General features: G+C 37.7%; 1 protein-coding gene across 6 annotated transcripts in view; it reads right to left on the bottom strand.

Annotated features, from left to right (window-relative positions):
• The window catches only part of SIPA1L2 (signal induced proliferation associated 1 like 2), a 152,808-nt gene that overhangs the window by 23,367 nt on the left and 102,241 nt on the right, over positions 1 to 27,200 (bottom strand). For all 6 annotated transcript variants that reach the window (XM_052805827.1, XM_052805829.1, XM_052805833.1 and 3 more), the window contains 6 exons: positions 13,838 to 14,095; positions 10,214 to 10,297; positions 8,589 to 8,692; positions 8,076 to 8,179; positions 4,991 to 5,379; positions 1,124 to 1,348 (listed from right to left, as the gene is read on the bottom strand). In XM_052805827.1, the coding sequence (XP_052661787.1) occupies positions 1,124 to 1,348; positions 4,991 to 5,379; positions 8,076 to 8,179; positions 8,589 to 8,692; positions 10,214 to 10,297; positions 13,838 to 14,095 (1,164 nt within the window). The remainder of the gene's footprint in view (positions 1 to 1,123; positions 1,349 to 4,990; positions 5,380 to 8,075; positions 8,180 to 8,588; positions 8,693 to 10,213; positions 10,298 to 13,837; positions 14,096 to 27,200) is intronic.

Here is a 27,200-nt window from a genome sequence, read left to right as displayed (position 1 = left end):
AACAAAGAGTAATCCCATATCAAACATTTGAAAATCAGGTACTGCATGTCCTCTTGTCAATTTATCGAGATATATAGGGCTGACTATGATTTACTGAGAGATAGAACTGAACAGCTTATGCACAAAAAGAAAGCAAGGAGGTTATTTGAGAAGATGATTTTGAAGATAACAGGAATTTAAAGGTTAGTTTTAAACAGCAGATTCAAACATTACTTATTACTGCTGCAGCACTGTGAAAGTATCATCTCTATCCATATTTGAGATACTGCACCTTATCCTTTGAGTACAAGCCTTTTTCTTCCACCTAAGAAGAATACATTTCTCATGAGCTATTCCTGTGTTAAACTGCACATATAGGTGTTCGTTAGAACTGCTCTGAATATTTTTGTCTAAATGTTGCTTGCTAGAAAAATATGTAGTTTTATTGAAGCCTGCACATTTTGTAGTCTCGTGAAGAGAGGGTCAGATATATCCACACTTGATCTTTTTCTTGTGGGGTCCTAACCACCAGTTCGTACCTGTTCATTAAAAACAAAGCCAGAAAAAGATACCAAAGAACCACTAAAATACCCCCAACTGGCACTAATTTTTTAGAATTATCTACCATAGATCACTGATATGTTTATGGTCATCTCTCTCATCTGTAATGTATTAGCTGATGTGATAGGCAACAAGGTAGTAAGGTTTAACACAGAAACATTAGGAAGTAAGCTTTTTTCAACTAACTAAAGTTCCTGAAGATTTGCAGAAAAGGTCTTGAAGACCTCAATAAAATTGTACCTTCCCAATTATTTACTAGAGATTCAAAATAGAAATTCAGAATGTCTGATGTAGCCATACATTTTTGCCTACACACACTTTCAGAAATTTCTGTCAGCTTGCTGTATTTGACACATGGGGAAAAAGATGCAGGTGGAGAGAACAGAGGAGAAAACTGCATCCTGTGCAGTTGTTGCCTTTTTTTCTTTTTTTTTTTGGACGTATCTTTGGTACATAAAGGTACATAAAAACCCCCAAACATTTAAAAGCAAAATGGAATTTGTAATTTTTAATTTTTCTATCCTATTTTAAAATTTATTTTCATTACCCTACTTCCCCCAACAAAATGAAACAGTGTTCTTACTCATGGCATTCAGAAACTTCAGATTCTTCAGGTGTAGGACTTCCTTCTGATTTTTTCCATCCAATGACATATTTACTCACTGCTCCTTGTCTGTGGTATGGTTTTGAAACTGACCCAGAAATCTGTTGACTGCTATTCTGCGACACTATATAGACTTTAGAGGTATCTAGGGAGCCACTCTTTTTAGAGCAATGTGTTGATGGGCTTCCTGAATGATGTGACCCACTGCAAAAGTAAAGAAAACACACAAAAGCAAAAATGAAATCTGCTATACAACAACAAATCAGAAACGCTTCACCTGGTATGCAGCTATAATTCTTAATGTTAAGTTTTTCTCAAGATTAAAATCAAGGTAGCAATATTGGTACAGTAATTTTCTACACACGAGCAGTGTATACATTAAAGCTCTTTGAGAACAGAATTCTGATGAGTTTCTAAAAAAAAATAATGTATATAATTCAACTTGCTGAAATGCCAATGCAAACTGATATGAATTAAAATTAAAAGACTAAGTTCAAGACATATATATAGAATTTGTGTGTGCAATTTTAAGTAAATATGTACACACACATTATTAATGGTATAATTCCATTTACATCAAGAACTACATAGGGAATTACCCCAAATATCTCTCTAATCATAAAACTTATGTGCTTTTCCACTTCATGTTAATTTTGCCAGTTCACGCCAGTTTAAGCTGTGTCTTTCATTCAGTACCGTTGAGAATTTAATATTAACAGAAGTAAATTTCAGTTCAACAAAAACAGTCCTCTGGATAATTTTAATAGCCTCTTTTATTATGAATAATAGCACTAGTAGGCACTAATGAAACCTTTTACTGAAGACTCTCAAAATGATTTAAAATGAACTAAAGCAAACACGTCCTTGAAGAATAAACTTCTTCTTTTCACCTTGGAGGTGAAGTAAGCAAAGCATTCAGAACCCAAGTGCCTGGCCTAAAATCAGAGGCTGGAACCTGAAGCAGCAGCTCCTAACTTTCGTTGTTGGTCTACAAATACCAAACACAGTGCTATCTTTTAATCTAATCCCAAGAGCATTGGATTAATTCAGAGGACCAGGAGGTGTTCTTTAAAGTGTAACAGACATGGCTACTTTGCTGTCCATGCAGAGTCAAATACAAGCAATGCACATCATTAGATCAAATTAAAGGGCCTATTGTGGTAGAAAGTTGAATCATTAAGGCAATGGATTAATAATTTTAATCACAGTTAGTACGTGCATTTAATCTTAAAACCAATTTATTTTCTCTCCTCCCTCTTCCTCCCCAAAAAGCAGAAACAAGGCTGAGGTTTTGGGGGAAGAAAATAATGGGTGTGATGTTAAAAGGTGTTTCGCTTGCTATCCTTGCAAATAGGCAAATAAATTATGTAAATATGTGATGAATAAAATAATTCAGTTATGAAAAACTGAAATCTAAAGATGAAGCAAACACTGAAGCACAATGTAAAATACATATCAGATCAACAGCAAGGACATTATCCAGAGAATTTTAGACTTCTACTTGCAACTACATTTAAGAAAATTTGAGCATCCAACCTCATTCTGTAGGTTTTAAACAAGGGAATATTTTTGAAGTGAAGAAATAAAATGCCTATAAAAGCCTAGTTTTAGATAACGAGTTCAACGCAATGGTTGGAACAAGCAGTATATATTTTTAGGATCCAAAAGATGTTCTATGTAAGAAACAAAGCAAAACTAAAGGCAATGAAGCTAAGCTGTTTCAGCTACAGTAACATGAAGGTATTTGATAATTCATTTGCACAATTAATATCAAACAGGAGAGAGAAAACAATTAATAACAGAGCTGTGAGACATAATGTTGTGCATAGCTCAAGTCAGGATTGTAGCTTGAGATACTGTTTCCCACAGCAGGTTTAATTCTGTAAATCTCACTCGGACACTATAGTATTAGTTTTTTCAGGGGGTTCGTTATCTGATGATGTTAGAGAATCAGGCCAGTACCTTTCAACCAACATCTTTCCTGTGCATTGCACTTTATCTATTCAGTAAACCGAACACAATTTCAATACAGAAATGTTCCATTTATAGATCAATCACATTCCACCAGTCTGTGAGCTTGTTTCTTGAAGTTTTACACTGGTTAGCTACCGAAGAACGAGTTTACTATTTAACATTTGTAAAATAATTGTGAATGAATGCCTCAAGTGTTAGAGTTTCATCATTATAGATTACAAAGAAATACAAACTCAGTGTCTGACCAGTTGGAAAATACATATAGGATTCAGCAGTAGATATCACATGCTTATATGTTAACTCAACTTTCTTATCTCTATTTGAACACATCACTGTTGCAGCATCACAGCTATAAAATGAGGTATTTTTTAGTAATGTATGCCTGTGGGTGCTGTATAGGTGATGCTATCTTTTAAACCCAACTGCAAAATTATTTATCACTCCAACATAATTTGAAGGATATGTAAGCAAAGTTAAATAGAACAGTTGGGTCACATAACATAAGTAAGTCAGACATTTTCCTATAGTAAAAGGATTTGGCACACAAATTAGAAGGTGATCATTTGAAAACATTGATCTTGCCAAAGTGGAATTGGGCAATCCTAATGTGAGTCGTCATCTCAACAATAATTGCTACTTTGGAAATGCCTAGCTAAGCTTACTTAAAATCTACATGCTGCTTCTTTTTTTTTTAATTTTTAATTAATCCATAAAATGTTTATTCCATAGAAGTGAGCAGCAGATTACTTAATGGCTGTCTGGCACTTTAAATATGACAGCTGCCACACAAGTGTTGAGAATATGTATTCTAGCCATTAGAAATCTATTTCAGCTCATGATTATGAAGTCCTAGAAACACAGAGCTTACTTCTAGTGCTTTAGAAGTCTCAATATATACAATTAGATCTCAACACACACAAAACAGAGTAAAGCTGGAGCATCTGCATTATCACACAGGTAGCAAAAGTTTAATGTCAAAGCATTTACCTAGTCTTCACAATAGTCTATACTATCTTCTATAACTTGCAAAAAAAAAATATCTGCAAGTTAGAATAAGTATACAATACTAATTCACTCATGTCTAACATATAAAGAAATGAGGACACAAGATATTATTTGGTTATTTTCCTGTACTGATTGACATTGAAAACAGGAAAATAAGAGGGAAAGAAGAATAATTTCCTTCCATCCTTTACAGAGTAAAAACCTTAACACATAGACCAAAGCTTCAACTTCAAAGTCACCATAAAATGGGAATTGGGACATAAAGGCAACCAGCTGTAAAAGAGTACTTTCAAAGTTTGCTTTACAACAGATGTACCATGCACACATTCCACTGGTAACAAAAAGAGCTGAAAATCAATCAGAAATTCAGTTCAACAAACAAAATTGTAAAGCATACATCACAATAATGTAAATTAGGGGGGACAGTATGCAATGCAGTTTCACTATATGTAAAAATTGTCCATCACTATATGTAAAAATTGTCCTTTGCAATTTTTCTGATTTCCGTCAGCATTAGCTCCCAGGTAATTTGTTGCACTGTACTAAAAAAAAAAAAAAATTGAATTAAGTTCTAGGTGCAAACTTCCCTTTTATTCAGGGATGTTTCCCAACTTTAAAAACCTAAGCAATGTGCACAAGGTCACATATAAAGTCTCCATCAGCTCTGGGAGTAGGGCTAGCTACGCTTTTTAGGCAGAGTCATCAGAAATTGCCTGAAAATTGCTCATATCGGCATTTAAATATGACAAAAAAATCAAAAACAGTTAAGTGCACTTTCAAAGAAAGGTAAACAGAGTAACAACAATGAAAAAGTTCTCTGTATGTTAATCTGTAATCCATAATCCCTAATTTGTAAGAAACACATACCTGGAGTGAGAGGAAATTTCACTTAGGTCTCCCATACTGCCTTCAGCTGTATGACTGGTAGAAATAGCAGAGGCATAGCTATGAACAGCATAGATTTTAGCTGGATCATCATCTGGCCCAGGAGTTTCAGAAGACTCGGTCCACTGCTCAGTATGACAATGTACTCCAGACCTGCTGCCAGCAAGGTGCAAAGGGGCCAGAAGAGGAGCAGGCATGCAGGGAGCCGTATCAATTCCACTGTCAGTAGAAGCCCCCTTTATATATGTTAATCCAAGCAGCTCAGGATCCATCAGATCTCCAGAACCAAAGTGTTTTTCATCACTGTTGCTGGATGTATTACTGGATAGGGTGTTGCTGCTTGAGTGGCTTGAACAGCTTTTGTCTCCAATCTTAACAACAAGAAAACAAACAAAAAAAAAGAGCCCCCTCAAGTTAAACAGTAAAATATTTATTTTCATATAAATTACTGAATCTGTGCCATTCAAAGACCATTCTGTTATTTTTTACAGTATGCTATAATATAACTGCAAAGTATGAAAAGAGCTAATTATACCACCAGTTTCTATGAAATGAATTGCACAGCTGGCTAGACACATTAAAGGTTGATGTCACTGCAAATAAAAAGGCTCTAGTTCCATCTTCTATGGCAAATCTTAAGATCACACTTGAATTTTCTGATTATAGGACCTGCTTAACATCCATAAAATTGCATTTCTGAACAGTTGAAATAAGCATTTGTTAAAGCTAGAAGCATTGGTAATTATGTGTTAAAACAAGTTCTACTGCAAATCTGAAAAACACCGAAGACTGAATTATCGTTGGCTTTTTCTCAGTGTGGGTGAAATATGCAGCTTATTGGATCAAATCCAATTGGATGTGTGGCTAGTTAAACTGAAGCCAATTGCGATGTGTGTGTACCAGATGAAAGTAACTTAAGTCACATAGCATGGCTATTGAAGTGGAATAATTATGTCAGGCATTTGTGTCAATAAAGTTGGGGGGTTTTGCTGGTTTTTTAAAAGAGATTTTATAGAGAGTTGGATTAACTTATCTCTGTGACACAGTAGACAGAATAAGGGCAGATGGACTTCTATTAGGTAGAATATAAGTGAAATTAACAGGACTCAAAATTTGAGAAAATTATTTTAGAAAAAAAGGAGGGGTTACACTTGCATTCATTCTAACCTTTACAAGATGGCTGTCACCTTAAAAACAATGGAACAATTGACAAAAATACAGTGAGCAGTTTTTCCAAGGACAGGGACTTGGAAAAAGGTGTCTGGAGAAAAGGCAGGTCACTTCTTACTGTAAATGTAAAATGGAACCAAAGTGGAAAGAAACAAGAGAGGGAAAACCAAAAAAGCTCAAAGGCATAACATTAGCCTCAGAAGACGTATTGTATGTATGAACCTTCCCCAAAATTTCCTCTATGTTGCTGAAAATACACGCTTAGGTACCTTCCTGACCCTGCAAGCAGCAGAGAATCTGGACAACAGCTATTGATACAGACATCTTGAACTGCTCAAAGTTCACTATGGCCATAGCTGAGGATCATTTTATGCATTTCCTTGTGCTAAGAGAAATTATTGTATGAAAGCTCACCATGACCCTAATTGTTATATGTTGTTAAAGACTGTGTTGTGGAGCAAGATTAAAAACCAAAAAAACCCCCAAGAAACCACCACCCCACAAAAAAAACCACCCAAACTAACAAACCAACCAAAACCCAGCAGGAATATGATATTTGTTCCACGAGAACAAAGATATCTTGAAGATAGCCAGTGAAATTCCCCCCACTCTCCTTCCCAAGTTAAAACTTATAAAAAGAGAGCATAGACATTTTTTTCTAATGGGTAAATATTTTACAAAGTTCTCGTACATTTGCTGTAGCCCTCTCTGTGAATTTCACTGGCTGGCAGAGTCTCATATGGCAAATTGAGCTGAACAAAAAGGGGATGCACAAGAGAACATTACAAGGTCCTTTACAAGGTGATTACATTTTTTTCCTGTTTTACAGCATCAAACAACAAAATAGCCTCATTTTATTAGTATTATCTTTATAATAATGCTGGTTCTTACTTTGTACAATACAGTTCTTTTGCACCTGCACTACATATATGCATAGGCAGGCAAACACAAACATAAGGCCATTATGAAATTTTCTGTTCAGACCCCCACCATCCCAAAAGCATGAGAGCTGCCATTAGCCTAAAACTCTGATTGAAGTTAAGCAAACTCATCATTTAACTTTGGTATCGGTGCTCTGTTTAGTACTGATTGTTACATATACTGATTCTAGCTTCCTGTCAACTTTGGCTTAAAGTAAAAGAAAGTATTTTTGTCTTCATGTGTGTAACTCTACAGCATGGTTCTGTTTATGATAGTACTTTTTTCGAGAAGTATCAACCTAGATTATCATAAAGTATCAATGTACATAAGATGAGAAACAGGCCTCATATTCTTACCAATATAAATCTACAAATAGTGTACAGATTCCTACTACATATAGCAGGTTTGTCCATGTAACAAACACACAAAAAAAATAGAAAAAGACCATGCATATCATTAATGTACTTTCCATCACTAAGTCATTGAGGATTTTGCCATTACTGAAGACAAGCCACTAAACTAGCTAGACTAGAAATCTGTTCAGCATTCCCAACATACAAACTACATTTTTACGGTGCTTATTGATAATTATACTACATGGGTATTTCACACAACATGACAAGTGGTATGGGGAACATTTTTTTTTTGGAAAGGATATGAAATACTTCACAGAGTAAGCAAGCCAGTACAAATGAAGCTGTAAATACACAGCTGAGTGTAGACTATGCTAGTTTTATCTCCTCAGTGCCCCAGACCCAAGCCTTCTTGGAGTTCTTAGTTTTTAAACACAGATTAAGCATACTCAATTCACCCCACATGCAGGTGAGCATACTCCATGCCTCCCAAAACACACAGTGGTCTTCAGAAATTACTAAAATGTATTTTCAATATGTATTTTTTTAAGTCCAGGGTGGGTTTTGTTTTGGTTTTGGGTTTTTTTTTAGAGTTTTGAATGACATCCAAGTAAAAGACTTACATGTGAAAGTTTGTTTGGCGACTCCTTGCCACTGCCTTCTTTCTGTAAAGCCCGGTCTTTGTAGGAGCTCAGGACTTTGGTCGATGGTGCATGCCACTTGGTTTCTGCCATAAATAATTGTGTTTTAATTTCTGAATGCTAAAAAGATAAGTATACTGTACAAAGAAAAAAGGCACATGGCTTAGCATCAGGTTTCAAACCTGTACACTCTTTGGAATCAGATGTGTATCTTTGCAGAATTTCCTAAGATCTAGTTTTTCAATGATAATCAAATGAAGTTCAACCTGCTTTTCATCATTCACGAGGCTTTCTGAAGTTCAGGAGTAGTTTGTTCCAAGTATTATCTAAATATCCCACACCATATTCTGTTAGACTGTCTGTAACAGTCCTCGCTTTCACAGTTGTATTACATGCTCTTTGCGTATGAAACCTCCACATCGGAAGGTGGCTGCACTTCAACAGGCACTGCATTGCAAAGAACATTTATTTTTAAGATACAGTGGTTTTTATTACCAGAATGTCTAGTTCCTTCCAAAGTTTCCTCTCGTTCTCTGCCTCCTTCACACTCCAGTGAGCCTGAACCTTGGTGGTGTTCATGGAGCAAAGGGGATTGGCACCTTTAAACATAAACAGAAGATTAAGCTGTTGGGTTTTTTTCCTAGAAAACTAGTTACATGATGAACAACAACACTTTTTACTCTTCAAAGAAAGTATTTTGCAAGTGATTTGTTTCAACAACCATCACCACCCCCCCCCCCAAGTAAGTATACTAACATTTCCAAACACTGCATGGAAATATTTACATGCAATTTATTCAGCAGCACACTGTTATATCTTAAGTGTAAACAGGACAAGAAGACACTGAACTTTAAGAAGAAATGCATTCTTGGGGCTATATATCCAAAGGTTTTTGCAATGGAGAACTATGGTAATATATGCTTAACCGCTTTATTAACTAAGCCCCACAGAAAGTAACCCTGCAGTTTTGCAGGTTTGCACACTCAGAACATGTAAGCTAGTACCAGATCCATTGCTTTGCATTGTATTGCAAAAGTTAAATTATTTCACAAAGCAACACACTAAAACCAAAGCTGCTATTAGAAATAATTGTGCTGGAAAAATGGCATAAGATGCATTTTCATATGTTTACCATAAAAAAATTTGCCAAAGTTTTATTTGAATTATTAGCATCTATTTAGCTGCCAGAGATTTCAGCGAGTATTCTGAAATTCCTTGAGGAGTCTCCAAGATATTGCATATGTATCTGCTACATGGAATATCTTATCGACAAACAGTCATGCCAAAGCAATATTACGCTTACAGACAAGGAGTCAAGCTGATGTTTTCAATATTCACATTTTTTCTGAAAAGCAGCTTCTGAAAGCCACGTGGCAAGTCTGGAATGCTTTTATATTATGCTATGTAGATACTGCCATAGCTCAACATTTTATAACAGGAGTGTTTTCAGCAGCTATATTTATACAACAAAGTGATAAATTTAAAGTAATTTAGAACAGATGTCTCACATAATATTCTTATAACATGGACAGTATATTGGGGTGGTCTTTTATACACAGATAGCTAACTTCTGAAACTTCAGCCCCAAGAAATTAACAGGGATGTGAAAGAACCATCTATATACCACAACAGCCTTTTAGGGAGAAGAGACCTCTTTCAGAGTGCTACTTTTTTGAGGAGAGCTGCCAGGGAATGGATGCCACTGGAACAAGCACAGTAGGAAATAAAACCTTTGAAGACCAGGAAGATAATTTTTTAATCAAATACCCTTCCACTGAAGCAAAAGAAGGAGATATTATTATTTTATTCCAGTTCTGAGTTACTAGCTGATTTGTGGCCTGTTTCTGGGAAAGCAAACCGAAGAACTGTTTGTTATTTACCTAAATTGTGAAATAACAATTTGGTCCTAAAGAGTTAAAGTGGTATGGCTTTAAAATTTTATTGGCATACATGTTACATTAAAGATCAGTAAACCTGTACATCTGAAAATATACTAACGGAGTTTGCAAATAAATCTATGATACACAACATTCACATAAATTTTGTTTCAGAAAGAAGATGCATGGGAGCTATAGCAAGATTTAAAAAAAAAAAAAATAAAAATAAAAAATCACCAATACCCATCATATCCCACTTGCTGTCTCCACTGGCTGCTCCCACTGGGTCCTGGGTCACTGGAGGAGGACTGGTTGCTCGGAGAACTTCTGTAATGTTGACTAGAGTCATTAACAGTGCACTGAGGTATTTGTGGGGTTTCAGATTTGAACTGGGCTGTGATTCTTTTATGAAATACATTCATTTTTACAAATAATGCAGATGTAGTATGAACACTTGTGAATTTACAGTTTTATCTTCATTTCATAAAACTCAAACAAGAATTTTTAAAGTATATTATTTATTTCATCACAAATAAAATCTTTCCAACTGAATATATGAAAAAGGCACAAAAAGAGGAAGACTAAGTACCATATCCTATTTTTCTTATAGCTAGCTTTACTTCTGAGTGGGATTACTCAGGAGTCAAAGCAGCTGGGTTAGGTCTCTAAATTTACATGTTGGAAGCTCTCATGATGGATCAGAAATGATTGTTAGTTGCTTTGCATGTATTCCAATTTTCAACATAGTAATTTAAAAGAGGTAATAACAATACTTTTTTTTATTAATTCTTCAACATAGAAGAGCAATAAGAAAACATTTTCATGAATAGTATTTTTTGTACTTATTATTTAAACTTTTGTGCCTCATGTCTTAACAATGTCTCCAATTACTCTTCTTGGATTTCCAGACGGTTGAAATGCAATGCTCAAATTTGGTTTGGACCACCCTCCTGTCCTTCACTTCTGTGCATATCAGTCCATAACTACAATACAATTTCCCTCAGTGACATTACTTTTTTTTTTTTTAAAGGCTATATGTAGAAATTAATGTAGGTACTTAGGGAAGAGGTGAAAAGAGGTAGTTTTGGATTTATGCACAACACTTTCCCAAGGACGTGACATTCAATAAGCAACTTTACTGTTCAGCTTGAAAATTTTAAAGACAGTAGCTATTGTATTTTGTCTAACAGCCAAACACATATACAGTAAGTAGATAGTGTAGCGCCTAATTTTTCATCATGTCTCCCTCTGATAAGCATTGACAGTACTGAGCCTCTCTCAACCAACTGAAATAGTCTATAGGCTACAGTTGAATTCAGTTGCATGTTCGTGCTTCTTACAACCAAGAACTTTGCATTTCTTGCACAGCTTAAGTGAACCAGCATTAAGGGATGGGTAAGTTATGATCCCATGTGTTTCCAGTCTCCAGACTGATGTTTAGGACATTGTCCTCAAAACTGGGACATTGGTTTGTACTATCCCAGGCTGGAGAATGTCTAGATCCCAAGCCTCCCAATTGCTGGAGAAGTGTCTAGCCATTAGCCTACTAAACAGTAGGTGGCTACAAAAGGAGAACCACAGAAATCCAGTCAGTGAATGCCTCACGCAGTTCCTTTATGGAAGAGTTGCAGCTACCTGCTCTCAGGAATGGATTCCAGACCCCAGGTGAAAGGACACACTTGCCTACAAGTGTGACTCAGGGACTAAAGTACACAGAGACTTCTTGGTGCGAAAAACCAGAAGAGTGAGTCTGAAGCTTCACTCTTAGGCACCCGCTATGAGCGGCTGTCACAGAATTACGCATTTTGTAAAAACAGGAGTAGAGCTCAAGGACATCCTTGTATTTCTTAGTGACTAATTAGAGGAAACTCCTTGATCAACACAAAAACATTTGTATTGCCTTCTCAAAACACTTAACTCTCCTCAGGAACTGTACTAGGAGCATAGGCGTTCACCTCCCAGTTTTTAATTTCACTCCAGTGACTGGGCACCTAACTGCTACATGTCACTGTAGTTGAACTGTTGCTGCTTAAGTCTTTTACTATATCTAGCCCACATTTCTGTTGCTTCTTCCTCTTTTTATCTCTAAAAACAACCATTTTATCACCAAGTTCAATGTTAGCTCATTTTCAGATCCGTTGCTATAACTCCCCTGTTTATCAACCTGCCTGCACTCTTCAATTTGTCTAAATTGATATTGGGTCTCTGACCCTCTAAACTCTCTTCATCATTTTCCGAGCCGGAGTATACATTTTCACCCTTGCAAGACTACTTACAAGTACTAATCAACCCTACTTCAAACTCTTTGGTTTTAAGCCCATCTCTCTGCCAAGCCATCAACTATGCCTCTTCCCATGTGGAAAGACCTTGCCAATTAGGTATCTTTCTTTTCATGTTTCAAGACCCACATGTCACAGTTCATCATTTTCCTCTCTTTTCATTATTTATACTCTGTACCATGTCTTCCCCAGACTAGCACTTCTGCTTTGTACTTGTTTTGTTTAAGTGATACAGGAATTTCTTCATGACAAGAGATAGCCTCTGTCTCAGCATTTTTTCACATGCTTCCCTGAGTGTTAGGAGAAGCGCAACTTATGTTTGTGAAGGCTTCTGGAGATGAGTAGTATGTCAGAAACCTTTCATTTTTTCTCTGTATAGGCATACAGTATGCTTAAGAAAGCTCCATAAATCCTGAAGTATTTCTAGACACTTGATACATTGTCCCCTTATGCTAGATGTTACCGAGAATTTCAGTAACAAGACATTAGGAAAAGCTGAAGCCCTATAATGGTATATACATGCTTACAGAAACGCACCTCTCCTTTTTTCAGGGGGTGAGGAGGGCGGTAGGGGAGAAGGAGAATACAAATGATCAAATGGTCATAACTGGGAGTCTGCCTTCCCCAGACCATGACATAGACATATTTTCAAATATGTACTACTATTACCTGCATACATTTCAAACAATCTAAAAAGTCACTAATTCTTTTTTACTAAATAAGATAGATAGTGTAGCAATAGCGGTATGTCATGATTTCGTCCAGAATATTTTAAAAGCTATTTAAGACCAGTATTTTAGATTTTCATATCAATTAGATATTTGCAAAATGCAGTATTTTTTTCCTTGGAAATTAGAACTACCTCACCCCATGGAAAAAGGGCATAAACAGAAATAATTGCAAACAATAAAGGACAGAGAGTTCTGCTCAAGACATATGGTTTCCCTAAATAATTCAAAGGTCATGTATTTACAAATTTTTAACTTTAAAAATAATTTTTATCTTATGAAAAATTATGATTAAATTAGAACAGAGCTAATATTTAAGGATACCATCCCATCATCTAAGAGGTGTTACATATTCAAATCACAAGCTCTGCTTTGTTTAATTAAAAGCAAAGCAAAGCATAAGGACTGGTAATGAGTTACAGAACCCTTTGAAACTATGCCAATAGCTTGGTAATGAGATTAAATAATTCATTTTTAAAGGGATGAGCTCATTTTATTTACACTCATTATTTGTTTAAATAGGCTCTCAAAAGGTGGGGGACAGGACATTGCTGAGATCAAGAAGTCACAAGGCAGTTTCCCACTTTATTGATTTGGGACTAAAGGGAAAGGTTGGCTGTCCTCAGCAGTAGGCTCCTCAGTACAGTCCACTTCCATCACAAATGACAAAAGTCACTTGTTTCAAGTAGAGGGAACTGGGCTCAGTGAACGCCCTTTAATACAACCTCAGAATTAAAATTACTGTCAAAACTCAACAAAATAAAGTTTAAAAAATAAGTATACCAAAGTTCTAGAAAGCAGAGATACCTAAAGTAAGGCACATTAGGAAAATGACAGGCATTAAGCAGAGAGCATACTACCTTGCACCATCTGGCAGTTTTCTATCAAAGGAAGTGCTGCGAGGAATGGCTGTCTGAGCCTGCTGGAGAAGCTGCTGGCACTGCAGTCTGTCAGATGTTCCTAGGATTGGAGAGGCACGAGAGAGAGGCTGCCCAGCGGGAGTCGGCACCCGATGCCAAGTGGTATTCCTTCTGAAAGGGGTTTTATACTCACATGGGGTGCCTTCACTGTCAAGTTTGTATTCCACCATGGGTATACGACAAAGTTCTGAACAACCCCTGTGGGACAAACAAAAATGCTGATCAGTCTCACTGGAGGGAACAGAAAAAGAAATCTTGCACTCTACAGTCAGAAGTATAGGCATATTTTTCTTTCAGGTGACCAAAGGTGTTCATATAGCATCGTACAACCCTTCGAACGCTTCAAAACTATCATGCCAACCAGGTGGGAAACATTTCAAAATAAAGGATCTGCTCTCATGTGCTCAAAGGTTTTTGACCTCTCGCCTTACCCTTCAAAAAGGAGAAAATATTAAGCTTTTACAAATTAATCTGCAGCTTGAATTTTACATAATAAAAACGAGTAGAAACAAAGCATTCAGAAGTCAGAAAGCTCAAGTTCTTCTATAACAGCTTTAGTTTGTTTAAATTGCATAAATACAAATAATTTCTTAATGTAAAAATGTACGTATCCAAAATTACAAAACATGTTTGCTGCTTTGCAGCAAACTGAATGTTTTTTAGCAGTATTGAGAACTTTCCTTTTGAATCCCACCTTGTCCCCACCGAATGACAGAGCATATACACTGCGATGCAAATGATTAAGTGGCATCTAAATATTTTTCTGTTTGTTTTCAAAGTATACTTTCTAATGTCTCTCTTCCTGGGTGTCTCTACGCCTGGAAGAGAAACGGGGAAGTGGAAGGAAGAGATAAATCAGAAACAGTCTGGTTTACAACCTCTGCTTGAAGCTTACAGCGTGGTTAAATACTAACAGTATTCCCAGGAAGCATAAACTCAGGTAAAAGTAGTGACAGTGTTCCCCAAAAGATCGGTCTGCCTGTGGGATATTTGCTGTAAACTCAGGCTGGACTTGAATTAAGGGTTACTGTTTCAGAAATTAGTTAATAGAAGCTTCACACCCATTTTAAGCCAGCACTGATTATCATTGCAGATATTTTATATTCTCGCATATCTCCTCCATTATTTGTCTGACAGGCAGTGCGTACTAAATCAACATCTATAAAGAAAACACCCTAAATAAACTTCATGCATTGTGTTAGAATTAAGTAAGAAATAGTGAAAATTTGCTTCTCTGTCTCAACTAACAATTCTGCTCTATCCCTTGAGCTGTGTCTTGATCGAGCTTTGCTTTTGTTGAAAACTCAACATTCACCATTTCCGACTAAATTAAAATCACCTAGAGAAAGCGTAATAGAGTGTGTGTAAAGTGTTTGCAGTCTTAATCCTGAAAAGTTTTGGCACAAATGATTTAACACAAATGTGCAGTTCAAATAAATTGTATAGGTTCTCATACATTAAATTACTGCGCCCCCAAGCTTCTGAACCAAACCCAAAAGAACATTTTCATTGTCAGTGTTCTGGTAAGCAGACAAAAAAAAAAAGAGATATAAAAATGCTAACTATGTTATTCAAGGTTGTTGAAGAGAAGATGCACGTGCAGCTGTAGCAGTTACATTCTAGATACCCTGTACATGCCCAGGCTGCTGAATTTTGTGGTACTAAATAGGCAGGGTTTGGGTTTGTGTGGTGGGGTTTTGGTAGCAGGGAAGGGGGCCGCAGGGGTGGCTCCTGTGAGAAGCTGCTAGAAGCTTCCCCGGCTCCAAGTTGGACCCGTCTCTGGCCAAGGCCGAGCCCATGAGCGACGGTGGTAGCGCCTCTGAGAGAATGTATTTGAGAAGGGGAACCGGTAGTGAGTAGGGGGATTGGAATGTGAGAGGAACCCCTCTGCAGACCCCGAGGTCAGTGAGGAAGGAGGGGGAGGAGGTGCACCAGAGGAGGGGATGCCTCTGCAACCCGTGGTGAGACAGCAGGCTGTCCCCCCCCAGCCCATGGAGGGGAGCGGGGGAGCAGATGCCCACCTGCAGCCTGGGGAGGAGCCCACGCTGGAGCAGGGGGATGCCCCCCAAGATGGCTGTGACTCCATGGGAAAGCCCACGCTGGAGTAGGCTGTGCCTGAAGGACTGCAGCCTGCAGAAAGGACCCATGCTGGAGCAGTTCATGAAGGACTGTCTCCCATGGGAGGGACCCCACAGTGGAGTAGGGGAAGAGTGTGAGGAGTCCTGCCCTGAGGAGGAAGGAGCAAGTGGTAGAGAAAACTGGGAGTGGAGTTGAGCTGGGAAGGAGGGAGGGATGGGGGGAGGTGTTTTAAGATTTGGTTTTACTTCTCATTATCCTGTTTTGATTTGATTGGCAGTAAATTAAATTGATTTTGTTTTTTCCCTAAGTTAGGCCTGTTTTTTGCCTGTGACCATAAGTGGTGAGTGATCCCTCCCTGTCCTTGTATCGACCCACGAGCCTGTCCTTGCATTTTCTCCTCCTCATTCCACCAGGGCCGGGGGGGAGGAGTGAGCGAGCAGCTTCGTGGTGTTTTGCTGCTGGCTGGGTTTAAACCATAGCAGAGGCAAACTGTTTATCCTGTAGCATTAAATCTCAGTCTCTGCTGGCACTCAAACACATGAAAAATGTAAAGAACTATAAAATACAGAGAATAAAGCACTAAGAGTGGACATTAGTAGCCAATGGAGGGTAGAAGACACTGTGATGAACACGAGCTGAAGAGGAGTCACTAGAATGCTCCAAAACAGAACTCAGAATTCCTCTTTTTCAAGGTTATTCTTTGATCAGAAGTATCAGTATTAAACACACCAGTAAAATTTGACATGTGTAAACTCGCTGACAAATCACAGCTGGACATGCTGGAAGCATCAGAGAAATTCACTATAATGATTTTCTGGTTTTAGCTTCCCTACGGAGGTAAGACCACCCCAATAGTCTCCTCCCACAGACAAGGAATGGAGCTACAGAGAAACCAATGTTATAGAATTGCCAATTAATTTCAGAAGGTCAATTTGATGTATCTATAGCCTTCCCCCCTGCCCTGAAAATGCCACAGTTATTCAGACCACCACTTCAAATTACCTCAGTTCACGTATCTGTTTTTTTAAATTGTTTCACACTTCTGAAAATAACAAAATACATGTTGGGCTCTTAGAATGATGAACATCATAGAAAGGCCAAGTTAAGCAAATTGCATAGCATTGTGCAAACATTTCTACTGCTGAAGCATATATAGAATAGTTTTCTCCAGTGCAATATTCAACTGCTTATATCCCAAGACTGAATAGTCTTCATAGATGTTCCCTGCCTCATTCACTGCCTGCAACAAAGACGACCAAGGCGTAGGAGACAATAGCCTCCAGCAACACAACCTTGACTCATTCCCAGAGCAGGTTCATGTTACATGAATGTAGAAAAGTTCTTAAAGGAAAAAATAACCTAAGATTGATTATTCAATTAAAGACTTTCATAAAGCTTTATATACAAAACAAACAGAACAAAGAATGCACAGATGACATAGCAAGGTTAGTATTAGTTTAGTGCACTGCATAATTTTTCATGTGGCCATATATACAGTGTCCTTATCTGACTAGGAAGTTGGACAATTATGTAGGCTACAATTTCAATCACCCTTCTGCTGATTTCTTAGTACCATTTCACCCCCTTCTTCATTCCTATAGACCTTAAGTGTTAGAAACAAACCATCCCTTCCCCAACTTTTATTAAGATACTGATTTCAGTCTGTCTTGGTAATTGAGAAAGTTATAGCATGTACTTGTCATTGTATCCCTTATTAGATAGTCCCCGTAAAGTACTTTAAGTGCTGTAAAAATAGCCATGGGTTTTGAAGGCAAAAGGGATTGTTGCTACTATTTAGTTTGACTCAGCTTGCTAACTGAATAACTAAAGCATGATATAAAAATAGTAAACAACAAGCTTTCCCACAAAGAATAAGAATTTAAAATTTTGTAAAATTTTGTGTTTGTTTACATCATGAAAATATATTCCTCCGACAAATGAAAAAATTATTCAGGACACTGTTCCTGCAAAAAAAGGCTTACAAAACAACCCTATTTCAAGTCACTATAAAAATCTAACAAAGTTACTTTTAAATTCAAAATGGATCCCCAATGTGACTGTTGTAACTGGCCCCCCCAAAATTTCCATGGTTAAAATGGAACTACTTCATATGGCTTCCTTTGTCAAATAGACTTTTTAATTTTAAAAGTGCCAAACCAATAAGTTCAACATTTATATGAAAAATTATGCTTTATTGCTTCACAAGTGCTGCCTAAAGAACAGATACTGCAGTATACTGAGATATATAAAGTTATAATTGTAGCTACCTCCTATATCAGAAACAAAGAGAATCAATTACTTCATGCCTGCAATCCAATAAGGATCCCACCCCCCGCCATGGATCAAACTGCAAGTTATCTTGCATGAAAAGAACCACAAAATTAAATGACATTTCCTATTAAATATTTAATTTGACCATTATCTAACTTCTATTTATAATACTGTTACTTTTTCCACTGGATGAAGAATATACATTGGCACCGGTTTTGAATAATAGCTTTTAATTCACTTTTTAATTTTAATTTTTTTTAAATTCAAGAATATGTAAAGACAAATCTATATTTTATGATCTTAAAAAGATATTTAAATTTATGCTAAACGAGTATAGGCTATCAAACATCTTTCTCAATTATATTCAATATAACATTTTGAAAAACAGACTCATGTTATTTATCAAGCAAGTGTGACCAAGTCTTAACTACACATCAGAAATGATAGCACTTTCTATCTTTTGCTATAGTTTGGTATTAATTAAATCAATCCTCCAACATAAAGCACAGGCTCCTACTAATATCTTTGGTTCAAGAGCCATATTATCCTATAAAAACATTTGGTTAATAAAACCTACTCTGCAATTACACAGAGCATGACTCTATGATACAGCCAGCAGGTCATGACTGCATATTAAAATTTAAGAGTCCACTATAAAAATCTGCAATATTCAAATGTTACTGCACGGAGCATTATGTTCTGAAACAATTATCAAGCAGTCCATTATATTTTTCAAACTACGTTAACCAAAGCTTTCAATATTAATTTAAGATTCCATAGAAAAGTTCTGTAAACGGCTCTGTGAAGGGCCTATATTAGGCAAGGATGCTAGTTAAAAAAGGTAAATGTTCATCACCATAGAAAAGTTAGAAGCTTTCATATACTATGACCAGCAGTTTGCCACCTTGGTAACTACACAAAAGCCTTCTTTTCTGTTAGATCCTACCACTATCAACTACTCAGTATGACTTTGGTATTTGGACACCAGCTATCTATAGATTTCATGCATCATGAATGGTTTTTAGGGTAATAACAAAACTAGAATAACTGGTTACAATTTAACTTTAGTTCAATGTATCACAGATCTGAACCACTAAGGGGGATGTAGGCACAGACGAGCAATCGTTGGTGTTCACCACTTGTACTACCCTGGTAAATTATCCCGTACTATCACCATTTCAATTCAAAACATGTAATCTTGCTCAATAAGGAGTCTTTATCTATATCTAGCAGTACAATATGTAATTGCATTCTTCTAACTCAAACTTTGTGTTTAAAAGTAATCACTTCTATTACAGTGCATGTTTGTTCTTATGCTATAGCAGCTCCCACCAAGTGCCGTAATGAGACTGAGGACTTATCATGGAATCTATTAAATCCACATTATAAAACATAGGTTAGTTTCACATAATTGTAGGGACTTAACTGAAAAGCACAATTTAGTAGTTTTCCTTAGACTTACTGTGTAGTTAAGACATACACACATTTTCCCTTCTCTGACACTCTGAACCACCTCCTGGACTCCATTGGCTCCCTACACCAACTAAATCACGAGCCCAAGACACTGGATAAGATTCAAATGGCCTAAGAGAACTTTGGTCAAAAAGTCAAGACAAAAATTCCCAGTTCTGACATCTCGGAAACCTATTAACAGTAGTCACACTGCATCAAAAAAGAAAGAGATGTCATTGGAAAAATAGTAAATCAGTTTTACTTTAAAATAATTTCACAGCACAATAGATGTACGTGATTGCTTATGGGCAACCTCAGATAAGGCTGCTGCCCACTTCACCACTCCTGGTTTGAGGCGAGTGATAACTCTCTGGCAGTTTCTTCACAGAGCTGAGGAGTTGAAGCAGACAATCCCTCTTTTATGAAGATATACACTCATTGTCCTTCTGATCTTTGTTACTATTCAGTTTTAAACACAATCTTTGTGTTGGTGAGCTGACAACAATTTAGAGGCCTCCTAAAAGCCTCTACACCTGCACTGTTGTATGAATGAGACAAGAGAAATACACACAGGATGTTGGGTGAAAGGAGCTAGTCAGGAAATAAGAGGAGGAAAAAAAACCCAAAACAACCAAAGTATTTGGCATACTTGCATGATCAGTAAGGCAGTTAACAACTGCTGCAGTCTCTGCTGATGGAAACTAGGACATGAGCAGAGCAAGTCACATTTCCAAATCCCAGAGAACAGGAAAACAGCTACACCAAAAGACAATTATGGGGAATAAAGGCTTGAGATGCTATTGGGAAGAAGGAAAAATCACTGGGAAAAATAGATAAATAGGAAAGATTTTTGTGACATTAAAGAGAAAAGCCTTCAAAATTCACCATGAGACTGTAAGATGGAGAAGAGCTGGAAAAACAGCGGCAGGGATGTAAAAGTTATATTATGCTCCAACTTAAGAAATGGAAATGATGAGTAAGGGAGAGGACAAAGGAAGTAGGGGGAACAGTACCAAATGGAGACTTAAGACTTTGAGCTCCGAAAGGACTGAGTTCAGAATGAATCCTGATTGTGAAGTAGTCTTTTAAGATACTGGAGAGACAAGATTAGGAATACGACCACACATGAGGAGATACAGGAAAACACAAATGATCCTCATCACAGAAATTGAAGCAGAACATGTTTCCCAGGGAGAGGTTACGCAGTCTCTATCCCTGGAGTTTTTGAATCCCCGACTGGATAAAGCCCTGAATAACTGGCTTGACCTCACAGCTGACTCTGTTTTGAGCAGGAGGTTGAACCAGATAATCCTCTATGGTCCTTTCCAAACTAAATTATCCTGTGATTCCATGAACCCAAAAGTTTTTCAATGAGGTAAAGATCAGATCACTTCCAATTTCTGCAGAAATGTTGCACATTCCAACCCAGAAATAACAAAAATGGATCCTAAAAAATGCTTTATATAATAGTAGGTATATATACCCCAGGTTATTTAGAATGAAAAACTTCTTTGCTGACCCAGAATTGAGTAGGCAATATATTAAGCTTCAAAATGCCAAAAATGTGGTTCTTTGAGTTTTGTATTGGGTTTTTGTGGCAAGGTTTTGGTAGCAAGGGGGGGGCTACAGGGGTGGCTTCTGTGAGAAGCTGCTAGAAGCTTCTCCTATGTCCGACAGAGCCAATACCAGCCGGCTCCAAGACGGACCCACCGCTGGCCAAGGCCGAGCCCATCAGCAATGGTGGTAGTGCCTCTGGGATAACAGATTTAAGAAGGGGAAAAAAACCTGCACAACAAAAACTTCAGCCACAGAAAGGAGTGAGAACATGTAAGAGAAACAACCCTGCAGACCCCCAGGTCAGTGAAGAAGGAGGGGGAGGAGGTGCTCCAGGCGCTGGAGCAGAGATTCCCCTGCAGTCTGTGGGGAAGACCATGGTGAGGCAGGCTGTCCCCCTGCAGCCCAGGGAGGTCCATGGTGGAGCAGATATCCACCTGCAGCCCGGGGAGGAGCCCACACCGGAGCAGTTGGATGCCCCTGAAGATGGCCGTGACTCCAAGGGAAAGCCCGTGCTGGAACAGTCTGTGCCTGAAGGACTGCAGCCCATGGAAGGGACCGATGCTGGAGCATTTTGTGAAGAACTGCAGCCTGTGGGAAGGACCCACAATTGGAGAAGTTCGTGGAGGACTGCCTCCTGGGGGAGGGACCCCATGCTGGAGCAGGGGAAGAGTGTGATGAGTCCTGCCCCTCAGGAGGATGAAGCAGCAGAGACAACATGTGTTGAACTGAGCCCAACCCTCATTCCCCATCCCCCTGTGCTGCTCGGGGATAGGTAGAGAATCTGGGAGTGAAGCTGTGCTCAAGAAGAAGGGAGAGGTGGGGGGAAGGTGTTTTAAGATTTGGTTTTATTTCTCATTGCTCTGGTTGATTGGCAATAAATTAGGGAATATTAACTTAAGTCAAGTCTGTTTTGCTTGTGACGGTAATTGCTTGAGTGATTTCTCCCTGTCCTTATCTCGACCCACAAGCCTTTCATTATATTTTCTTTCTCCTGTCCAGCTGAGGAAGGGAGTGATGGAGCGGCTTTGGTGGGCACCTGGCATCCAGCCAGGGTCAACCCACCACAAGTCTTTTCAATCATGCTGAATAATAGAGAGAAGGAAGAAAAAAAAAAAAAAAAAAAAGAGAGAGTCTGGAACTCCTATTTACATCTCTCCACAGAGACAATCAGAGGTTTGCCTGGCATTTTGGGGTTTTTTCTGCTTGACTGTAACAACTGTACACAGAGTAAGCTTCAGTAATTATAACTAACTCCTAGTAGGAGTTCATTCATAACTAAATGTAAGAAAAACTCAAAGACTTTTTATTTGGATGAGAAATATGATAAGCATCAGAGAATTGTTTTCAACTTTGTATCTTTTTAGTTTATATTTCTTTTGTTAGACTATTTCTGGGTGGAGACCATATGTTACATACATTGCCTAGGTTTTCCTTTGTTTTGATGCAAATCAAAATAGAAAAAGATGCTCGTACAATAAAGTTTCAGCTTCCCAAGGATTGTAGTAACACTGCATACTTAGCCTTACTCTCTTAAGTACAATGAATTTAAGGAAAGATGTTAAAATGCAAATTGTATATACTGGCAAATGCCATGTTTACACATCCTTTTCCTTGAAAACTATATTGGGAAGAATAAAGCTCAAAAGAATTTCTAAGAAGTGTCAGAAAACAATTCTTTATTTTTTTAAACAATAAAAGAACTCTTTTTCTTTTATGCAGAAGAAAACCATGATGTTTTGGTTATTTAGAGAAGAGAAAAAGCACATGGTGTGTGATGTATTAGAGATAGGGAAGAGGGCAGGCCATACCTTATGCCTAAAGCTCTGTTGTTTGCTGGTGCTGCCGCCCTTTGACATCGACCTTCTATTAGGACTTGCACTTCAAATGTAACAGCCTAGGTTGAAATCTCTGGTGCTAATCAGAGTTCTGACAGAGTTTGTTTTTGCCAAGAGCCTCCATCAGGCTAAATCACAGTGCGTATGTCTCATTCCCTGAATCTAACAATGTTATAAGTAGCACAGTAATTCTGACAGTAAAGACAGTTAAGCATTTTCTACCATTTTATTTTTTGTTTGGTCCAGAGGATAAACTTTTGCAAGTGATATGGCTTCCAATTAATATCACTATATTTCCTTAGTGCTAGTTCTTTCAGTTACCTCTAAAAAACATCATGAGCTAGAGTCTTCAGGTATTTACAGCCTTCTTAGGTTAGTAGCAGGGGTGGTAATTAAAAGCTTTTGGTACGTTCAAATTCTACTTTTACAACCAAAAGTTCAGTTTCAGGTTTTTCTGCTTTAACCTGCCTCAAGTGGTGCTAGTCTGGCAGTATCCTGCCAGCAATTCTAGACCTGACTTCTTTCTAGCTCAGATGGCTTAATTAAAAAAAAAAAAAAAAAAAAAATTAAATAATCTGAAGGTCTTATGAACTATCCCACCAGCTTATGGCAAACACCCTAGGGAGAAGACTTGAACTCCTCCACACAGTAAACCCTTCCCCTTAAAGACATTTTTCCAAACATTCTATACTCTGTTGGTTTTCTGTTACTTTAAAGAGCCCTAGAAACAAAATTGCCTATTAAGATCACAATCATTTAAGAGGAACAAGCATCAGGACTGGAAAATACAGGAATTCATTACACCTATTTTATTTGTAAGGAAGAGTTTGCAAAGTTCAAGAGAATAAAACAATCTCAAAAGAAATGCAGTAGTACTTAGTAATGGCCCACAGGCAGTTTCAGTCATAGTTACTGAAATATTTCCATTTTCAAAATTAGCTACAACAGCAGGAAAAAAGTCTGTTAATTGTTCAGATCAACAGGTGGAAACTACCGCTGCTACATCTCTTACAGTGGTTGTACTGGAGCTTCTGTTTCTCGCCCATGCCTGGAAATTTTGCTTGAAGTTTCATTTGTTTTCTAAACTTTCTAGAAATTGTTTCTTAAGCAGTTTCTTTTTATATATAACGGTAGTTGAACTATGTTCAACATAAGTTTCAATGTAGTAAGATTCTAGTAGAATCTACAGATTAAAATGGATTTAGAAGTACTTGAATTCCTTGACTGGATTTGACTGATTAAGGATATAGTGTCCTTGAGCATTCCTGTGACATCACCACTAAAAGCAAATTAGAATGAACATCACTATTCTCCTGTTAAAATGTGTATAATTCTAGCTACTGCACTGCAGTACTAGCTAATATTGACAACAACAGAAGAACAAATCAACAGTTCTGAAGGGAAAAACATAGTAAAGAAACAAATGTGACACAAGGATACTTATTCAGATCTGAATACAATGACCAGCATGTTTGTTCTAATACAGCTTTGTCATTTAAAGAATTTATGTTTTAAATAGCAATTTCTTCTTTCTATCTAAATATCAGCCTGGTGCCATGCAAATAATTATGATTTCTCAATTTGTGCGTATGTCATGGTTTAACCCCAGCCAGCAACTAAACACCACACAGCCGCTCACTCACTCCCCCCCACCCAGTGGGATGGGGGAGAAAATCGGGAGAAGAAGCAAAACCCGTGGGTTGAGATAAGAACGGTTTAATAGAACAGAAAAGAAGAAACTAATAATAATGATAACACTAATAAAATGACAACAGCAATAATGAAAGGATTGGAACGTACAAATGATGCGCAGTGCAATTGCCCACCACCCGCCGACCGACACCCAGCCAGTCCCCCAGCGGCGATTCCCCGCCCCCACTTCCCAGTTCCTGTACTGGATGGGATGTCACATGGTATGGAATACCCTGTTGGCCAGGTTGGGTCAGGTGCCCTGGCTGTGTCCCGTGTCAACTTCTTGTGCCCCTCCAGCTTTCTCGCTGGCTGGGCATGAGAAGCTGAAAAATCCTTGACTTTAGTCTAAACACTACTGAGCAACAACTGAAAACATCAGTGTTATCAACATTCTTCACATACTGAACTCAAAACATAGCACTGTACCAGCTACTAGGAAGACGGTTAACTCTATCCCAGCTGAAACCAGGACAGCGTGATTATTTAATTGCTGGGGCAAACTGAAAACAGCAGGAGCTTTGTCTCAAGTTCATTAATTTTACAGGATAGTAAATGAAAGGCCTTATTCCAGGATTGCTTTTGCATATACTGTTATCAAGACTATAGGTAGAAGTATCTACATTAAGTAATGGAAAGCATTTACTGAGCAGAATTTTCCTCTAATTTCCTAATCACTCTGGAACATTCCTTTGTAAGCACCTTCAACATTCCAAATAATTTATTTTCATGCTGAAATAAATTAATACAAGACAGTTTGCAGCAAAAAATAAATTGATTGTTAATAGTTCATTGCTAATTTTCTCAGTGTACGCACACTTACACTTTGTTGGTTTTCTTTTAAAATATAAAGGGCTGATAGACTGAGGATGATTTGTGGGTAAGCTAACAGATGAAAAAATAAAATCAAGTTAAGAACTCGATTAAAGATCTCCACTTCAGCTGATACTTTTCCAAGGGACTGGGACTGCTTTGGAAACACCCTTGCACACTTGAAATTCATTTTCATTTGAAGGGTAGAGTTCCCAAGACACTCCATGGCACTCATGTCCAATCTGTGTAAACTCACTTCAGAATTTGGTCCCAGCAAGGAACCAGTGCTAATAAGCAACCTAAAGAGAAAGTCCTCATTGCTTCGTATTCCTATAAACCCAGCACAGCTAAGCAGAAACTACTCTTTCAAGCAGTGGAAATCATCTGATTATCTCAGTAAATAAAAGACAGGCATTAATAAAATGATACATGGGGATTTTTCATGAAACTATGAATTTTCTTTTTGCTAAAATTATTATTTATATTCTTGTAAATGGATGTCAATTTTTATTGCAACTGATTCTTGTAGAAACAAAGATGAATGTATTTTTATATCTATGCACTGTGGACAAAAATTTGAAACCCCAGATTATGGCATTTAAAGCAAACATTTTTTATAAACTACTAATATCTACCCTGAGAAATAAGGCTGAAATACAGAGGAAAAAAAACCAAAACCCAACTGTCAGAAGATCATATGCTCTGTAGTACCAGTCAAACTTTCAAGGTACTTATTTCAGCCTCCAAATCTACTCTTCTACGTATGTCAGATAGACTGAAGTATCATTTCTTAGAAGAAAATCTCTAAAAAAGCTGTAAATGAAAGCAATAATTATTGAAGCATACATGTGAAGCTTTCTCCTGCTTTTGAACCATCATTCTTCTAGGCACGTGTAGCATGTGGATCAAGGATTGATGAACTCACAACTTTGAAGGAAATATCTGTATGTCTGTTTTGAGTGTTATTTGATAATTATTAGGGCTACTTGACAGTAAAAAAGTTCTCTCCTGATGAGCTGGCACACCTGCCTTAACTGTAGCTCACAGATACGTGTTGGAAATCACTCAGAGAGACCCGATTCTATCCTGTATAGCCACGCATGGATTCTCCAAGGACAGTGACATTTCTTGTCAAATGAAGGTGAAATGGATTCTATTTCTCCAGATACTCCTGTTTTACATCCAAAATTACCGCCTGTAAATTTCTGGGTAAACCTGATACCAGACTACAAGACAGACATGAATATACTGGAGCAAGTCCAGCAAAGGGCTACAAAGATGATAAAGGGATCAGAGCATCTGAAACACAAGGAAAGGCTGAGAGCACTGGGATTGTTCAGCCTGGGAAAGAGAAGGCTCAGGAGGGATCTTATCAATGTGTGTGTATAAATACCTGATGGGGTGATGGGGAGAAAAGATGACAGAGTAAGACTCTTCAGAGTTGTATCCAGCGAAAGCACAGCAGGCAACGTGCACAAATGGAAATACAGGCAATTCTACTTAAGTATAAGTAAACCCATTTTTTATTGTAAGGATGATCAAGCACTGGAACCAAAGTTGTGGAGTCTCCATCCTTGGAGATATTCAAAACCCAGTGAACATGTCCC

Source organism: Harpia harpyja, chromosome 13 (genome assembly GCF_026419915.1).
Source record: "Harpia harpyja isolate bHarHar1 chromosome 13, bHarHar1 primary haplotype, whole genome shotgun sequence".
Lineage (NCBI taxonomy): Eukaryota > Metazoa > Chordata > Aves > Accipitriformes > Accipitridae > Harpia > Harpia harpyja.
The sequence above is the reverse complement of the archived record's forward strand: the minus strand, read 5'-3'. Positions and strand labels throughout refer to the sequence as shown.